Source organism: Protomyctophum bolini (assembly GCF_963924005.1).
Source record: "Protomyctophum bolini genome assembly, chromosome: 10".
In the NCBI taxonomy this organism is placed as follows: Eukaryota; Metazoa; Chordata; class Actinopteri; order Myctophiformes; family Myctophidae; genus Protomyctophum; species Protomyctophum bolini.
The window spans coordinates 40,183,909-40,203,252 of record NC_137871.1 but is presented as its reverse complement, the minus strand read 5'-3'; the positions used below and the strand labels follow the sequence as shown (position 1 = coordinate 40,203,252).

Genomic DNA, 19,344 nt, shown 5'->3' with positions numbered 1-19,344 from the left:
GTCGCAGCGCCAGCGACTTCCCCCCCACCCAACCCTTGATGCTGAGTGCCAAGCAGGGAGGCTTTGGGTCCCTTTTTTTTAGAGTCTTTGGTATGACCCGGCCGGGGATCCATCCTTGACCTCCCAATCTCAGGGCGGACACTAACCACAAGGCCGCTGAGCTGTATATGGACAGTGAAATATTGGTGCAGTGGACTCTGCCAGACTGTGCTTCAACTTACTTCCAACAGTACAATAATATAATACAAGTATACACTACATGCTGCCAACAATTACCACAATGCCTTTTGATTGTTTATAATAACACCGGTACCAATATCATTAAAACACTCATCTTGGTTGAACATTTATTTGATTTCTTAACTTTTAAGTTTGTCATTCTCAGAAATGCTTTGTGTATGGTTTGGCTGTTGGTTTTAGCAGGGTGTAACTGTAGCACAACACAGGCTGACATCACCAGAATTACTGTCTCTGACATCACCAGTCGCACCTAGTGGTGTCCCATTATGTACGTATATGTCGCTGGCTGGAAGTTATGGATTTTTCGTGAGCGACAGTTGCACAACAAAATATAAATGAGACATAATGGCGAGGTCATATAGTCCAGTCCATATGCAGCTGTTGTTTCTGTTGATATGTCCTTCAGCATGATGCTTCTTATTCTTACTCACTGTTATAAATATAGTATCATAATTCTCTGCTTTTCCAGTTTTGGGGAAAGATAAGCTAAAAATCCACAACCGATTACAGTTTAAGCTCATAAGAGTATCATGTGAATTCTGTTTCATGGCGGATTTTGCCATTGTTCTCACAGTGAGCTTTTCTCTTGTCATCAGCAGCTGAGACCTCAGCAGGAGATAACATTTTCCCGCATTATAGAACCCCACCACCTTCACCCTCATGGACTGTGTGGTGTGTGAGTGCCCTCTTATAACCCAAACACACTTCCCTGACAGAGACTGGTGGCGGCTTGCCTCCCCACACACACAGGCACAAGCACGCACACATCACACACAAGGTTAAGGGAACACAAGGTTCACTTTATACTCATGGGAATTGGAGCAGCATGACAATCTGACTGCTTTTATGTTTATATGATTACAGTTCAAGTTAATGTGCAAATAAAGTGTGACAAGAGATAACCTATACTGGATGACATTGAGATAGGTATGGTCAAAATTAGCTTTGATGTAGGCCTAGCAGCCTACCTCTGCCTCATTCATATTTTTGATATCTAGGCCTACACTGTTCAGTTAGTTGCAGAGAGGTAAATCATTTACCTGCTGAATTATGAATTGAAAGGAGGTCCTATACAGACTACACACCTGTGTCCGCGGCGCCCGTCCCATTTTGAAAAAGTTGGCAGTGAAGCGGTTGCGCGGAATTGCGGAGTGTCATGATTTTGTGCATGTTCTGAAGGGCAAACGAAACGAGGAGACCCACTATACAACAACTAAAATGAGGACCCCTTTCTTTCCACACGCCCCCTTTATGATCTGCGGACACTCATTTCACGGGGGGGCATGGTGAGTAATAATGTGATGTCAACGGAGGATTATATTGTTAGTTTATAGCAGGATAATTATTCGTGAAGAAGGGATACCTACGTCTGTGAAGATGCGCCTCGAGAGGAAACGTCATCTTTCAATATGCTGGCCCGCGTATTGCCGTGGCGTGGCGTGACAACGTGCGACACTGCCCTGTGATTCGAAAGCGTGGGGTCTTTTGGGAATGAACGAGTCATTTGAAATGATTTATTTTCAAACGACACAAGGATTTAATGATCGTACACGGTGAGACTGGCCACGGACCTGTATTGTTGTCACGCCACCCGAATCCCTGGACGCCTGGCTGGACCGTTTAACGGGATTCTGACCAATAATAAGACTGACTACCCCTGACTGGCATTAGAAATAGGGACTGGAGGAGGGGGGTCACTCAAAGTTGCTATAAGTCTAACCAAAATGTCCACGGAATATTGATTTGCCATGTCCGCAACAAACAGGTGTTAATTTATAGGATTGCATGCGTTATCTTCTCTTTGAGGTAAGCCGAGCTGTCAAAACAAGGTTTATACACGTAGCAGCCTATTTAGATCCTAATATTATTAACAGGCAGTTTTTTGGTCTTTAAATAGGCTAAAATACTATATATTATGATTTTTATTTTTTTTAATTGCCAAATTAAACATTGTAAAGTTTGTGGAATTGAGAATGCCACTTAAGGTGTCCCAGTATAACAAGGGGCAACGTGGAATACCATTGGAATATCTGCGTGTTTGAACTGGCAAAGAGACGAAGGAGACACAATAAATCACCTTTTGGATTGGTCCAAATCTTTTTTGCTTGCTTCTTGGACTACTGCACAATGGGGATTATGCTGCAAGTTATTCTTGGAATGTTTCAATTCCTGCTGCTCACCCGAATACCCTCGTCCCACGCCAAGGTATGTATATGTAGCCTATAGCTAAGGCTATTTAACCCCAGCCGTCTGAATTGTTAAAATCTCACAGGATAATTAAAGTTAATCGTTTAATATGTTTCTCTTTTGCCATATAGACCTATATTGCAATGACACAGTACGTGAATGACAGTGTCTGCATGCATGGCTATGTGTCCTCCATGACATTGTCATGCTTGTGTAGAAAATGTACACCGTTGTGGTTGTACCGTTGTGGAACTTATCCCCTAGGTCATTGACGCCTGGCTGCCACTTTGAAGGCTAATGGAATGGTTGGTTCAGTCATCACTGTAGCCTGTGATGCGTAGCGGGTTGCGTGGGCAGCAGTGGCACTGTGGCATACAGTAGCTGGCCTAGCCTGCAGGGCACATTTTGTAACACTACATAATAGTATTGGCATGAGCTGTTTGATAATAGTTTTCCAAGAGAAACACTGACTCTCTCACTCTTTCAATTTCTACCCCCCCCCCCCCCTCCCTCTCTCTCTGTCTCTCTGTCTCTCTCACACACACACACACACACACACACACAGACAGAGAGAGAGAGAGGCAGACCTATATGTGCCTGATTTCTTTTTTGTGTATTGAGAGACTATCATGAAGTGATGCCCTCCCTGAGGCAGCATGGGATCCAGACCAGTGACGTGCAGCTGCACGTCACCAGCAAATGCATGACTGTTGCAGATGGTTCGGCCCTGGTACTGAGATAATTGTGTGTGTGTGTGTGTGTGTGTGTGTGTGTGTGTGTGTGTGTGTGTGTGTGTGTGTGTGTGTGTGTGTGTGTGTGTGTGTGTGTGTGATACAACCCCAAGCAGATGTCCCCTAGTGATCTGACAGAGAAATAAATGATACACCATAGGTTTGATATTATATCGATATGGAGATATGAGACTAGATGCCGTCTGGGAATTTCCATATCCTATTATCGAGAATGGCAAAAGTGTGTCTGGTTTTAATCACATAACCCTTATTTGACACAAAAATGCTATTTTTGAAAAATAGATTTAATTATTATCACAGTTCAATATTATCATCACAATATTGATATTAAGGTATTTGGTCAAACATATCATCAATTTCAATCTATTTATTTAATACCTTCAATCAGGTCATTGCTACTCACAAAATGGCCACAGTCCTGGCTGAACTATCAATGTGGGCCAAACAACTGTGTGTGTTGGTGGTGGTTGGGGGTGGAGCGGGGATGTTGGGCAAAGTCTACATTCCCTTACAGGTGGCCTTGGTCCCCACACACAGGCTGTGTGTGTGTGTGTGTGTGTGTGTGTGTGTGTGTGTGTGTGTGTGTGTGTGTGTGTGTGTGTGTGTGTGCGTGTGTGCGTGTGTGTGTGCGAGAGAGAGAGAGAGAGACAGAGCAACAGAGAAAGCTATACATTATACAATATATAGTTTCTCTTTTCCCAGACATGTTACCGTATGCATTGGTTATTGCGACCATACGCAATCGCAGTTTACTATGAAAACATGCAAAACCAGTCCGTGCCACGCCCCGTGACCTCAGGGTTTGACCTCATCAAACCCTGTCGACTTAAGACAATGCACCCGCTGCCACCCTTAGATCTCCATATATGGAGCTGACCTGTTCTGACATTCCATATGTTGATCTGACCTCATCAAACACTGTACAATCAAGGCACCCAGGCGGATGTGTGCACACTTCTCACCCTCAGGGCGTCTTACTGGTTAGAGTAACACTTAAAGTACATTAAAGCCCTGACATATATCATAGTGGATCCTCCCGTTTGTAATGTGGGAGCTGGCCAAAACTACTGGGAAAGTGGAAAGTAGGAATATGATCAATGAGGGGAGCTGAGCAATGTATATTGATTTACAGTAGTACTATATTATACGCTGTAGTGCTGTATTATTTACCAGTGGTTCTCCATCTTTTTTCAGTACCCTCTTTCCTTGATTTCCCATTAACTAACTAAAACATTTTGCTTAGAGAACTGAAAGAGAAAACAATTGCTAATGTAGTGATGCACAGGAGCTGGGATTGAACGCCAGTCTCCCACTCGCCAGACAACCTGTCGTGCCAATAGGGCTGAGCCCGATTGGCAGGGCTATTGTGGGCCGGGTCTTGACTCTTGGCTGGGTGCTACAATCACACCCCCCCCCCCCCCCCCCCCCAGTCTTTCACGCCACGGACCACCCCACACGACGTCCCTCATGTCCCTCACGCAAGGATCCCGCGCTCCAAGCCCTGCCAATAAGGCTGAGCCCGATTGGCAGGGTTTTTGTGGGCCGGGTCTTGGCTGGGTGCAACACTAACATATGATAATTATCATATTATCATATGACCCACATTTTGAAGAATGTAACATTACAAATAAGAAATCAAAGAGTTGCAATTAGTGCCCTCTTTTAAACTATAGCCATAACGTTTCAGCAAGTCCAGTTGTGATGTAAAATGTGTTAAAAAATTAAACAGCATAACAAATGCTTTCAATTCAATAACAGTTGTGCTAGTCAAGGTTTTGATTTAATTTGGTTTCACACTTTACACATCATCAGATTTACATACATGTTGTCAATTTGTTATTAAACCTAACGGTAAAATGACAAGACTTGTTTCAGTAACGGTGAATCTTGGACTTCATGTGGCCAGTCTATGACACCTGTTGTCTATGACGTACAGTACAGTATCTATATGACATATTGATTCCTCGTCCCCACGCACATTCATGTGCTGTCACTGCTGTTGTATCCTACTGACTCACCTACCGGTGAGGAGCCCCCACCGGGAAGACCCGTAGAGTCTTCGTCCTACTCCTCCTACTTATTTAGCACATTCCAACAAGAAGGCAATTCAAAGTGCTTTAGAGTAGGCTACCGAAGTCCTGACGTCACTCCCCTGGGTCACTGCAGTATTTTCTGCCTCGTTGACGGCAGACTGCTGGGCGAGCGCTGGCGCTTTGGCATGGGGGGTCTGATCAACATGGAATGAATTCTGTACTGGCCATATAAGGAGCATGTCTTGAGTGTACAGGGTTTGATGAGGTCAGATCAACATATGGAACAGGTGAGCTCCATACAGTATAATGGAGATCTAAAGGTGGTAGCGGGGACATTCTCTTGAGTGTACAGGGTTTGATGAGGGCCCAGGTAGGGCCGGGCCTTAATTTTCGGGCCTGTTGAGAACTCTAGTTTTCGCCGGCTGCCGGGCACGGCTGCAGTGCTGCACTAATAACTTTGTTATTAGAGTTTGAATGGACAGGTGGGCCTGTTGAGAACTCTAGTTTTCGCCAGCTGCCGGGCGTGGCTGCACTAATAACTGGGTCAGGTCCGTCTAGAGTTTGAATTTGAATGGACAGGTATAAGTAAAAAAGGAGACATCGAAGAGGAAGAGGAAGGATGGATGGGGAAGGGAATGTCAGAACTGGTTCTGCAAGACTATCCATATATGGAGATCTAAGGGTTTGAGGTCAGATGTAGAGTTGCTGGCCAATATTGATGACATCAGGGATCTCCATATATGGGCTTAGCTGCGACAGCAGGTCGCATTTACTATGACATCAGGGTCTCCACATCTCCATCTCTAATCATGTCACGACCAAAACACTGATGGTGCCCGACCAACAAACGGAAAATGCACGATTCCATAGTTAACTGCGACCTTCGGTCGCAATTAAAAATCCCATGGGAAAATCTTAGGAAATCACGTCATACTATTATAAGAACTGTATTCCAAACAGTGTTGGGCTCAAAAAAGTAATGTATTATTCATTACTGCATGCTTTGCTCTCATTACTTTCCAACACTGGTTCCAAAAATAAGCAAATCATCCCCGTGATTCTGTCAGGTCGTGACTTGTTTATTATATTGAGTTACAGTCCGTGTGTGGATAAAGATGAATCTCACTCTTTGGATGAATTTGTACTTTTTCACTGCGAGGTGATGCTTCCTTCATATCCATATGAATCAGCTTTGATTTAAAACTGAGGGTTGTATTCGACCTGCAGGTTATGGGAGTTTGTTTGAGATATGCACTGGTGACTGAACGCTGCGTCTCCATGTTTAGTTCATCTAGTTTCGAGATTAGCTCTACTGAACTCGAAGGCAGCCAGATGTTTCTAAAAGTGATGTTGAAATTTGTTATAATCTTGGGTTCTAACAATTTATAGCAATGGCAATATTGTGTGTGTGTGTGTGTGTGTGTGTGTGTGTGTGTGTGTGTGTGTGTGTGTGTGTGTGTGTGTGTGTGTGTGTGTGCGTGTGTGCGCGTGTCTATAAGAGCATGTATTTAAACACGGAATTGTCAGGAAAGTTCTTTACAAATACATAATACCAGCATATCGTTACTTCTATTTCTTCCTTCAGCTTGCTCACTGGCGACCAGCAGACTCCCCAAAGTCCAGAGAGGGACGTGAAGGTACGGTTCCATCTCTTCTTGAAAGATCCCAGAGTCTAAGATGTGGTATCTTCACCTCCATTACCCTCTCCTCTGTTTCCCCCTTTAAATCATGGACACCTGGTCCAATGGTCTCCCCACTCTCAATCGGCCTATTCGGCCTACACTCTCCACGCTATTGAATATTGAATGCTCTTTCTTTCTTTCTTTCATACTTTCTCTCTCTTTCTTTATTCCTGTCTCTCTCTCTCTCTCTCTCTCAGTTCGTCGGTGGTTGGAGGTCTACTCCCGGAGTGGCTGTGAGCCACGGGACACGCTGGTGGAGGTGTGGCGAGAGTTGCCGGGGGAAACACACCACCTCTTTGTTCCGGCCTGTGTGTCGGTGAGACGCTGCGGAGGCTGCTGTGCCGACGAGGCCCTGGAGTGTGTGCCCTCACTCACACACACGCTCACCATGGAGGTGTGTACAAATACAGAGAAAGAGATGGATGTTCATACATGTTGTCATGCTCGCATACAGTACACCCAGAAATATGGATGTTGATGCGGCATATGACCTTATATAGAGCACCGAAGTCTGGCGTACTTTACACATCCTACCTGGCTTGGGTTCCCCCCCCCCCCCCCCCCCCCCATTCTGAATTCCCATACAGAGCCATCTCCCCGACAATATTGCAGAGACAGTTTGTTCACAGTTAAATAGTTATACCTTGAACACTGAGAGCATGCTTGAATCCATGTCATTATTTTCTGGCCTTCCACAGCTAATGAGGACCTCCTTCATGAAGCATGAACTCATTGAACTGCCCTTCATTGAGCATAGCCAGTGTGAGTGTAGGTGAGTGAGTACCCATTTAAAACACATGGCCATTGGCCATGCACACCGTATACTGTACATGTTGGTTTGCCATCTACTATGTATGCGTGTACAAAGTAAGAGTGTTAATTTAACTATGTAAAAATGGAACCTTACAGGTCCATTTTTAACACTGGACCTTACTGTGCATCCTGACACAGTTGTCTTTATGTGTAGAGTAAAAGAAGAGCTCCAGTCACCAACCACTACAAGGTAAAGCTTCACCCTGTGTGTGTGTGTGTGTGTGTGTGTGTGTGTGTGTGTGTGTGTGTGTGTGTGTGTGTGTGTGTGTGTGTGTGTGTGTGTGTGTGTGTGTGTGTGTGTGTGTGTGTGTGTGTGTGTGTGTGTGTGTGTGTGTGTGTGTGTGTGTGTGTGTGTGTGTGTGTGTGTGTGTGTGTGTGTGTGTGTGTGTGCGTGCGTGCGTGCCTGCGTGCGAGTGTGTGTTAAGACATTGCATCCCTGTTGCAGTTATGTCAAATCAGGGCGACCAGGGGAGTGTTCATCTTTTAGGCATATGGCACTTGTGATTAGAGTCGACAACAAACTGAACAACACCCCTCCCCAGCTCTCATGTAGCTCAAGGGAACTCATGAACGATTAGTTGCACGTGCCAGGCAGCTGGCCATAGTATATTGCACTGATTCCCAAAGTGGGTTCCAAGGATTACAGGGGTCCTTGAGACTGAGAGTTAATGCAAGTAAGTTATAAGCAACAGAATGACTAATGTAGTTTAATTCATGTAAGTTTTGCATAGAGAGAATGTGTTGACAAAAACCTTTTGGAACTAACTAGTCATCACAATTTATATATATTTTTTAATGAAGTTGCTTATAGATATTTGGTTAGCAGTAGAGTATTGTGCATGTGTGAGTTCTCAACGTTTTTGGCTGGGGGGACCCCCGGAAATGCCTTGGCCATGTCTCGCAACTCCCGCCCCTCCCCACCCCCAATAAAAATTGACCACTACAATAACCTTAATAATAGAGAAAATACATCATAAATAAATACTGAAACCGAATATAATCATTAAAGAATGTTTATGCAAGTACTATGTAAACTCTTAATTTCCATTTTCCCGCCATTCAGTTGGATTTTTAAAATATTCTGGGGGGGGGTCAAATAATTTTTCTTCTCTTTCCGAGTATGGTAATCAGAAACTGCTTGCCATGCTGCTTGGTGTATAGATCATACATGGGCAACTGGCGGCCCCCACCTTCACTTAACCCATTCTGACCTGAGATCAGATTCATACGAATGTTTCCACTTGACACACACTGGTCTGATGAACCCATTCTGACCTGAGATCAGATTCTAAAAAATGTCAGTCGTTCTTCGATTTTTCAAAAAATAGCAGACCTACAAGCTCGTAGCGCGCCACTCGGTGGCGCGCTATGAGCTTGTAGATCTGCAATTTTTCAATAGATAAAGCATAACATGATGCTAACACCAAAACGGGTTCCCGTTCAGAATGGATTAATGCAGCCCTCAGGTTAATATCAGAATATTTATATATTATTTATTTTCTCTCCATCGTCAAAGTTTCCCACCCCTGTCATAGATAGCAACAAGGGAAAAAAACAAGATAAAATCCAGATACTTGACCTGTCATGACAGAGGCATTCTCTCCCTGGATGTTTGTGGGGATGAGTCCAAATGGTTTGACTCAGGCCATGTGATAAATCAGCTGTACCCCATCCCACAGTGCTTTACAGTTTACTTTATTGCTATTTAATGTCACTCACATATACCGTCATAGCAATGCTTGTAGTGCAAGCTTTTCTTCATGCTGTTAAGGTATAGGCTCGGAGAGTACAAGCATTTCACTGCCTGCAGACAGTGGTACTACTGTCTGTATTTCTTGCATACAAATAAAGGACTTAAACTTGAACTTACACACTATCAATGCACAGCTCATTTAGGCTTAAATGCAGAGTATGGAGTGCACTCAGTGCAGGGTGTTCAAGCAACCAAGGAATGGAAAAGATCAGCAGACAGTTGACCTAGGTCCTGGTCTGGGTCAACTGAAAAGAGGAAATGAGAATCTGACAAAGCTTATTTGAAAATAGCATTAGGTGGGCTATTTTGTCTGTTGGCTGTCTATGTGCTTTGCACAGCTCACTGTGTGAGACAATGCATACATAATTAGGAAATTAGGAAAGTGTTATTAATATATACACTCACCCAGCAGCTAAGGTTCAGCAGCAGGGCTGGAAATCAAGCCTTTGCGTGCTGGAAGTTGATTCTTGTGATTTTTGACACATCCAGTGTCAGTTTATTCAGAGAGTGGTTTTGTCATCAAGGCTAATGTCGGGTCAGCGGTGAAGTGGCTGTTACTGTTTCTAAGATAGTGGTTTGTTTGTGTGTCATATGATGGCATAGATACGGTATAAGAGGTGGGTGGTCATGTTGAACTGCTAAGCCATTTCAAGCCAAACGCTGTCGGTCATCATGTCAGCGTTTGTCTCATATCGATTTGGTGTTTTGTCCACAAGTGTTTGAGAACGCCTTCATGTGAAGGATAATGGTAAAGGATGTCTACTGTCTCAGAGATGGCCACACACTGTCCAGTGTCAGCTAGCGTGTTAGCTGAACAGTGCGAGACGGGCATCATTTTCAGGATCTCTAATGTTTGTTTGTGTGATACATTCTGGCAGGTCCAGCAAAACATCTGATTGCATCTTTAATGTTTATGTCCCCAGGCTTCCTGTTATGATGTGGACGTAAATGACTGAAATGTGTGTGTGCGTGTGCGTGTACTGTACATGTGCTTACAGTACATGTACTTACATGTGTGTGTGTGTGTGTGTGTGTGTGTGTGTGTGTGTGTGTGTGTGTGTGTGTGTGTGTGTGTGTGTGTGCCTGTGTGTGTGTGTGTGTGTGTGTGTGTGTGTGTGTGTGTGTGTGTGTGTGTGTGTGTGTGTGTGTGTGTGTGTGTGTGTGCCTGTGTGTGTGTGTGTGTGTGTGTGTGTGCGAGTGTGCACGCACGCACGCGTGTGTGCCTCTCAAAGAGTTGTGGTGTGGGTGTGTGTGTGACTCCAACCCAGTATCCCCTGGGTCGTCCCACATCCTGTTGTCGCCATAGAGACGATATTATCTTCCCTGCCAGGTGCTCTCTATTGATTGATGACACAGACTCATGCACTCTTGATAACAAATTAGAAGTCCAAACTAATTAGTCCACATTACATGCTGAAAGACAAGACTTGAGCAGGATTGGGACACTCGTGTTCAAAGCCAGAAGGAGAGAGTCAGAGGGAGAGAGTCAGAGGGAGAGAGTCAGAGGGAGAGAGTCAGAAGGAGAGAGTCAGAGGGAGAGAGTCAGAGGGAGAGAGTCAGAAGGAGAGAGTCAGAGGGAGAGAGTCAGAAGGAGAGAGTCAGAAGGAGAGAGTCAGAGGGAGAGAGTCAGAGGGAGAGAGTCAGAAGGAGAGAGTCAGAGGGAGAGAGTCAGAAGGAGAGAGTCAGAAGGAGAGAGTCAGAGGGAGAGAGTCAGAGGGAGAGAGTCAGAAGGAGAGAGTCAGAGGGAGAGAGTCAGAAGGAGAGAGTCAGAAGGAGAGAGTCAGAGGGAGAGAGTCAGGAGTCAGAGGGAGAGAGTCAGAAGGAGAGATATTCTCCTAGAATGGTTCAGCTGATATTGTTGGAATCAAAAATCCATAGTGCAGCTGTGTGTGTGTGTGTGTGTGTGTGTGTGTGTGTGTGTGTGTGTGTGTGTGTGTGTGTGTGTGTGTGTGTGTGTGTGTGTGTGTGTGTGTGTGTGTGTGTGTGTGTGTGTGTGTGTGTGTGTGTGTGAGTGAGTGAGTGAGTGAGTGAGTGAGTGAGTGAGTGAGTGTGAGAGAGAGAGAGAGGGAGAGTGATAAACTGCGACCATAGGTCGCAGTTTATCTCTCTATTTATTACTTATAGTATTTATTACTATAACTATATAAACATGCAAAACCAGTCCGTCCATCATGCCCGTGACACGCTCCATATATGGTCAATACAGAATTCATTCCATATAATATATGGAATGAATTCTGTATTGGTCAGATCAATATTATTGATCTGACCTCGTTTGACCTCATCAAACCCTGTCCACTTAAGACATTCACCCGCTGCCACCCTTAGATCTCCATATATGGAGCTGACCTGTTCTGACATTCCATATGTTGATCTCACCTCATCAAACACTATACAGTGTGTGCGCAGGTGTGCGTTATGATTGTTGATTGATTGGATTGTCTTTTTCAGATGTTCTGTACAGCAGCTGATAGTTTCTCATTTGGATGTGCACATGCTTTTTGCATGTAGATCTTAATATTTTATTGTCTAACCTACCTCTGTCTCTGACTTCCAGGCCCGATCCCAAGCAAACAAGGAAAGGCAGGAAAAGGGAGAGGGGAAAATCCAAACGGAAGAAAACAAAGACCATCAGAACGATGTAGGTTGAGATCCCCTATACGTACCACGCAATTATTGAGGCTTTTGAGCCATTTGGACGCTAACAATGAATTAATGGCATGGAACTTATATAAGTGACTACTATTATGCTTTGGAATGTCATGCCTGTAGGGAACGGGAACACAGGCCAGTAAATTTGACTTTGATAACTTGGTTCCATTTATACAGTTAATGTAGGCTACTACTTTACTGTGAATAATTGGGAATGCAAAGAGGATGATCTGAGACCAGCAATACAGCGGGGGGGGGTCATAAGTATTCTGTCAGTTCATTTCCGGCCTCAGCAGTCAGACTTCACCCCGTTTGGAAGCAGCGTCTCCTCAAGCCCATCCATCACTCAGAACCGGCCCCATTCAGGCCCTGGCAGGTGTGAAATCGGCGGCTAATTTGCTGCGGTCAGTGGGACCTGAACAAAGATGGCCTCTCTCTTCCTCATTAAGTTACTCTATTAATTATAAAGGCACTGGCCTCCCAGAAGGGCCGAGGCAGGACCAGGGCCGTTTAATGAACTTAATGGAGCAGGCACCTTTCTCAGCCTCACAGAGAATATTTAGAACTTCTAGGGGCTGGGTCTTAGGCCTCATGAGTATCTCTTACAGTCTACACAGCCATTGCAACTAACAGAAGCTGCATGCATCTCACTCTCAGGTCTAAGGATGGACTCTTAACCGCTTTTGATATTAACTAAGGATTTAAAAATCACAATTAATTAACTGTAGAGGTTCAGTAGCCTATATGTAAGAAGAAAAGAAAATCCCAAGAGAAATGTAGGAGGACCTGCAGTCTACATGATGGATGTTTAACCCATTCTGACCGGGCACCCATTTTGGTGTTGGCATCATGTTATGCTTTAGCTATTGAAAAATAGCAGATCTACAAGCTCATATCGCGCCACCGAGTGGCGCGATACGAGCTTGTAGGTCTGCTATTTTTGAAAAATTCGAAGAACGACTGACATTTTTAGAATCTGATCTCAGGTCAGAAGTGGGTTAATCAGACCAGTGTGTGTCCCGTGGAAACCTCGTATGAATCTGATCTCAGGTCAGAATGGGTTAAACATGTAGCTTTTATTTACTTCCAAATATATAAAGTGATGACACAAGTGAGGGAAACATGGATTTAATTTAAGGACCATGAGACGCAGCCAGATAGAGAGACGGACAGTGATAGCTCTGTTACAGGTTTCAAAAAGAGTTTGTCTACATCGACAAAACGAACGAGAATATTTTCTGGTCTCTCGCTGAGGTGAAATTGATTTTTCCTGCTTCACCCAGCAGATAAATCATCACCTTCCAGATTCCCAGACGCCCTCTATACCCACTCAGCTATGGCCACCATAATTAATAATAAACAAACTCTGAAGCCTAACCATCATTATTGAAAATAACGACTTTTTTCCAGGACCTCTGCTCTTCCGAGCCCTCCTCCCCCAACCCTCCCTCCTTCAACACCACCTCCAACCACCCCATCTCCGTCACGCTGCCCACCGTGCTCGGGGAGGAAGTGGGTGCCAGAGGTGGATTCATGTCAGTGCCGCTGTACCATCACCTCTGAGCATTGCAGCCGAAAAGGCAGGAGGCTCAACCCTCACCGTTGCAGGTCAGTTCATATCAAAAGTCACGTTTTGAGACATCCAGAAGAATAATTACAAGCATTGAATTTTTTGTCTGACTTGTGTTATGTTGTAGTGGTTAACCCATTCTGACCTGAGATCAGATTCAAACGAGGTTTCCACGGGACACACACTGGTCTGATGAACCCATTCTGACCTGAGATCAGATTCTAAAAATGTCAGTCGTTCTTCGAATTTTTCAAAAATAGCAGACCTACAAGCTCGTATCGCGCCACTCGGTGGCGCGATATGAGCTTGTAGATCTGCTATTTTTCAATACATAAAGCGTAACATGATGCTAACACCAAAATGGGTGCCCGGTCAGAATGGGTTAAAAGGCACCTAGGCTGCTAATCCATTCCTGACAGCCTGGCAGCGTGTTGCGGGTTCAACTCCCGATCCCGACAACCTTTGCTGCGTGTCACTTCCCATCTCTCTCTCTCCCCATTTCCTGTCAGCTACTGTAAAATATCAGATAAAGGCCCAAAATATATGAATAAAGAAAGCCAATTGTCTATGGACCCACATCACACCCTGTGTCGTATAAGCCCTGCCAGAATGTTATTTTCTATGTCTCACATTGACGTGACATTGAGCCCATGAGGCACGTAGCGTGGATTACATTTTTGACTCTGCCAATTACCATGGGTGGGGGGGGGGTCGCGCAACTAACCGGTTTTGCCGACTTGCTAATGGAGTACCATTCAAAACAAAGGCGGCTTGCTGTGATTGTTGTGATTTTGGACACGTTGGCTACTACAGATATTTGCATGCACAGGGCTGAGGGGCTAGCAATGTCACTCGAGGTGAGGTGGAAAGTCTGGTGACTCGAGGTTACTGCCCCTGTAGGCTATCCTTTGTTGTTTTTCTTGTTTTTTCGCCCCCGTTTTTCAGTAGCTAGACTGGGCAAGATCTCATTTGACTGGGCCGGTGCCAGAGTGGCCCAATGGACGCTACGCTTCTGATTGAGCCTTCCTACTTCCTCCCTTAATCATTTTTTACTGAGGCCAGTGGGAAAAAAGGGGAAACAGAGCCTCTATTACCAAGCCCCCAGGACCACTGGGGATTTTTTAAGCTGGCACCAATGTTTGTGTCAACCTCGGAAGAGAATGTACTTCCAGGAAAAGGGGCAATGGGGATACTTTACCCCTTTTTTGCCTTCATTTGTATAGGACATTGTAGTTATGTGGTCAATGCGTTAACCGGTTTGGTCCACACAATGATCTAAACCCTTTCTTATGTTATTACTTGTTCCAGATGTGATGCCATGAAACGGTGATCTATCAGTCTACTTCACTTCAACTTTCTGATTCATCATCCATCCTCTGCAGCAGTGTACCTCAAACTAAAGGACGTACTGGGGATGAGCCCTGAATAACCCATAATGCTACACATGCAGCTTTACAAGCTGAATATAATGTTATGTATAGAGTGTACATACAGTACACTGTGTTAATGGCCATGTTTGTGTATGTGCAGTCAAAAAAACGCATCATCACATAGCTTCTCTGCTGCTTCTGTCAATCCATACACATACGGCGTCTGTGAGCAAGGCGAGAGCTTGCCTCTGGAGTCCGGACTACAATATCCACAACAATCTGATGTTGCTTGGAGATTGGAATATGTACGGGCTATGGATTTGTGAGAATTCAAAAATGGATACAATGATGATGACTATGCCATGCAAGAACAATGTGGATAATCATGACATGGCTACGCGACATTGATGGAAGGACATATCCAGACTGTTCATTCTTTAAAAGGAGCCTGTTGAAAAGTTATTTGTGGAGAAAGTACTATGCTGAAGCGAGGGGGGGGGGGGGGGACCTATGCAGTGAACATGAATGGATTTGAAAAACTAGAGCTGTGGTGATTGGACACAACACACATATGGATGTTCATATACAGACACAGACACACATGCACTCATAAGTCATGCGCGTTTAGCATGATTTTGAGCTGAATGCAGGACTGGGACTTAGGTGTATCTGTGTGGTCCCCAACTCGCTGAAAGGCCCACGTGGGTCAACCCCGGCTGCCATTCAGCACATATGGCCATAGGCTGGCTCTCCGATCCGCTTTCTGTCGTCTGTTTAACTCGGGCCTTTTGTTTCCATCTTCTCAAAGCTCCCCGATTGAAAAGCAGCCGTTTGCCTCGTCAGGGCAGTGAGGGGAATGACAATAATGAGGCCTGGCGCCTGTCCACTGCTTCTCTCTCTTTCAACACACAAACACACACACACACACGCAAAGACACAATCTCTCACTTTCTCTTCGAGAGCAGGCACACACACACACACACGCACAGACATATTTACCCAGTTTGTACAATCACGCGTAATGTGAATTGAATGCAAGTAAAAATAAGCTTTTCTTTTCCATACCACATCATGTGTGGAAATATGCCATGTGTTGGAATTCTGTTTTTTCTTTGTGACGTTGTTAAAGCAATACTTTTATTGTACACTTGGTTTTCTATTTTGTATTATAATTCTGTCCTGTTGATTGAAAGATGTTTTATAATGCAGAATGTTTCTTTGTTTTGTTTTAGTTTATGTTTAATCCTTTCGGATAAAGAGTAGAATCACACTGGGTGGCCAACTATGTACACACTGGCCGTCTAAACCTATACCCAAATGTATTGGATTTAAACAGAGACGGCTCTCATAAGCCACAGAATGGGAGACTATATACATTACAATGTGTAATTCAAATAATCAGCTGAGCAGTGTTGTCTGTGGTGCACAGAATCTAAGCAAATACCCGTTCCCAGTGAAGCTGAAGGAAAATATGGCTGTTTTTGCTGTTTTGTATAGGGCTGGGTTGGAAAGCGCGTTATTCAGTCGGAACATGACTTGTTTATATTCTGACTGAATCTCACGCTTTGTTTTAGTTTTTTTTACTCCATGTCAGTTCATGACTGGAGGGCTGCTGGGTGGGAGGAGGGGATTTTAACCAGTGTGTGTGAGGGCTTGGAAGTTGATTGCCGGTCAGCAGAATTAGCTATACATCCAGAGGTTAATAATGTGAACACATGATCATGTTGGCAGATTGAGGAGGTGAACTCCTGTTGTGACACTCATTTAGCTTCTCTATGGTATCTCAGCATTAAGAGTCCTGCAGCAAGGCAAACAATGGGCCAATGCCTCATTATAGGACTCTGAACACTTCAGGGAATCTCAAGTGCATAGTCCATAGTCTGAAAAGCATTATTACAGTAATAAACATTTATTTAGTTGACCTGTATGTTAAGCTCAGTTCCTAAACACTATTGTGATTAGATACTTTTTTTTCCCACGCTGAAGTTCAAGAGATTCGATGGGGATTTATTTTTGTCACTTACTCATACAGGTACAAGCAGTGAAATGTTGATGCAACACAAAGATAATAAAACATTTTAAAAGTAAAGATTCTGGATGTAATGAAGTAAAAAATAGCATTTATAGATGAGATAGAAATAAAGTTAAAGTAAAGGTAGAGCGGCAGGTAATGATAAACCTCGTTAAGGCAGGTAATGATAAACCTCGTTAAGACAGGTAATGATAAACCTCGTTAAGACAGGTATATGATAAACCTCGTTAAGACAGGTAATGATAAATCTCGTTAAGACAGGTATATGATAAACCTCGTTAAGACAGGTATATGATAAACCTCGTTAAGACAGGTAATGATAAACCTCGTTAAGACAGGTATATGATATCATTTGTGTCAAACGTGCAAGAGAAGAGGGCATAGATATAGCTTTTGTAGCAGTGTAAAATTTCCGAGATCAACCCAGAATGCAAGAAGCCTTAAGTTAGTATTTAAAAACAGTGTACACCTGGTCAATTGTTCTATCATTCCTGGTGGGGAATTGAATATTGGTTAAAATTTGGCATTTACTTATTTTTTCTTAGATTAAAATCTCCCATAACCATCAATGCAGCATTTGAATGCTTGATTTGTATTCCGTTCATTTTGTCGCGCAGTATAGGGACAGAGCTGTATATCTGTGTTTGCCTGCGGGCGAATGTAAACAGCGATGCAGATTACTGCTGTGAACAGGGGGGGGGGGTAACGGGGCGAGATAGGATGGGGAGGTATTCCAGGTCTTATACTTTGCAAGAAATGTTTAATTCCTCCAGGGTTACGCCAATTATTGTTTGTCATGAAACAGACTCCACCACCTCTCTCTACCGGATTCTTCTTCTAAAACATGAGTGATTATTGGTGTTTGATATTTGATGTTTGATGTAACTTTGTCAATCAATTCTTTCAATCACTACCTCTTTCTTATATAACACATTAATACCCATGTATTAGAGCACTGTTGTTACATTCCTTTGTTGAGACCTCTCTAAGATTATAGTAGTTTTTTATTCACATTTGGCAATAACCACAGTCTAGTTGAGCAGCAGCAGATTTGTGGTCAGGTATCATCAGTTGGACTATTAAGATTATACAGAAGCCTGTAAAACAATTTTCTCAATAATTGGAAGGAAAACGTTGAGGTTAATTGAATTTGTCCTCTGACCAGGCACTGTGTGTGTGTGTGTGTGTGTGTGTGTGTGTGTGTGTGTGTGTGTGTGTGTGTGTGTGTGTGTGCGTGCGTGTGTGTGTGTGTGTGTGTGTGTGTGTGTGTGTGTGTGTGTGTGTGTGTGTGTGTGTGTGTGTGTGTGTGTGTGTGTGTGTGTGCGCGTGTGTGCGTGCGTGCATGCGTGTGAGAGTTGGTTTCCCAAAGCCTTTGTAGTCTTAAACCCGAAGATTAAGATCATTTGATGTTTGGGGTTTGTTCCTCTTGCTAATTCATAAACATCTTATCCTTGTTTCATTTATAGAATCGTCTACATTTACATAACCACTTAAACCCTATATTCTAGTTGACCGGGGTCCCCCAGGTCTCTCTACATGGTCTTGGTCCGCTCCTTTTTTACTTTAAACCAAACACCCTAGCCGAAAATAGCCGATCTCTACAAGCTCTCAATGCATTGTGAGCTTGTACTGTATATCTGCAATTTTAATTGAATGTTCGCCCCTGGAATAGGGACACTGCAGGGTTTCAAGTGGTTAAAAAGTTCAATTAACATTAACCTTTTACCACAGTATATAGTTTCCATTAGGTAAAGACGTACTTTAGATGGAAATGTTTTGGGAGAACACAGTCCCTGAAATTCAAGTTGAGATTGCACTGTGTTTGAGATTGCAAAGCACATATTGGTCCATGAGAGAACCTAGTAGCTGAATACAGACTCAAAGGAGCAAATAAACTGCAATTGCGAAGCTCTATTTATTCAGTGCACTGTACATGACATATCAACATTCCATCTAAAGGAATTGTGACATTGAGCATGTCTGGAACCTTTTTCAACCCCCTGGGAAACCGGTCATTACTTCCTGGACCACATTTTGTATTGCTAAATAATGTTTGCCAAAAACACTGCTCCCATGGTCAATCAAATTATTAAACATTATGTCAGGAAGCCCTAGGAGCTAACGAGGCCACCAGATTGATTTGAGAATCTCAAAGTCACAACTCTTTGAGATACATGGCTCTCTGGAGATATATTTATCTTCATATACCATCTGAGTATCTATTATCAATGTGCTTTATCTACATAAACAGTAAAATTCC

The 19,344-nt window shown here is 43.7% G+C and overlaps 1 protein-coding gene across 1 annotated transcript; it reads left to right on the top strand.

Moving 5' to 3' along the window:
• The first annotated feature begins 1,277 nt into the window (after positions 1-1,277).
• Positions 1,278-15,517, top strand: vegfba (vascular endothelial growth factor Ba). Its single transcript, XM_080774133.1, has 8 exons — positions 1,278-2,445; positions 6,798-6,849; positions 7,092-7,288; positions 7,593-7,666; positions 7,862-7,897; positions 12,018-12,101; positions 13,523-13,720; positions 14,991-15,517. The coding sequence occupies exons 1-8, from the start codon at positions 2,368-2,370 to the stop codon at positions 15,010-15,012; spliced, it is 741 nt and encodes a 246-aa protein (XP_080630259.1). The 5' UTR covers positions 1,278-2,367; the 3' UTR covers positions 15,013-15,517.
• The last annotated feature ends 3,827 nt before the right edge of the window (positions 15,518-19,344 follow it).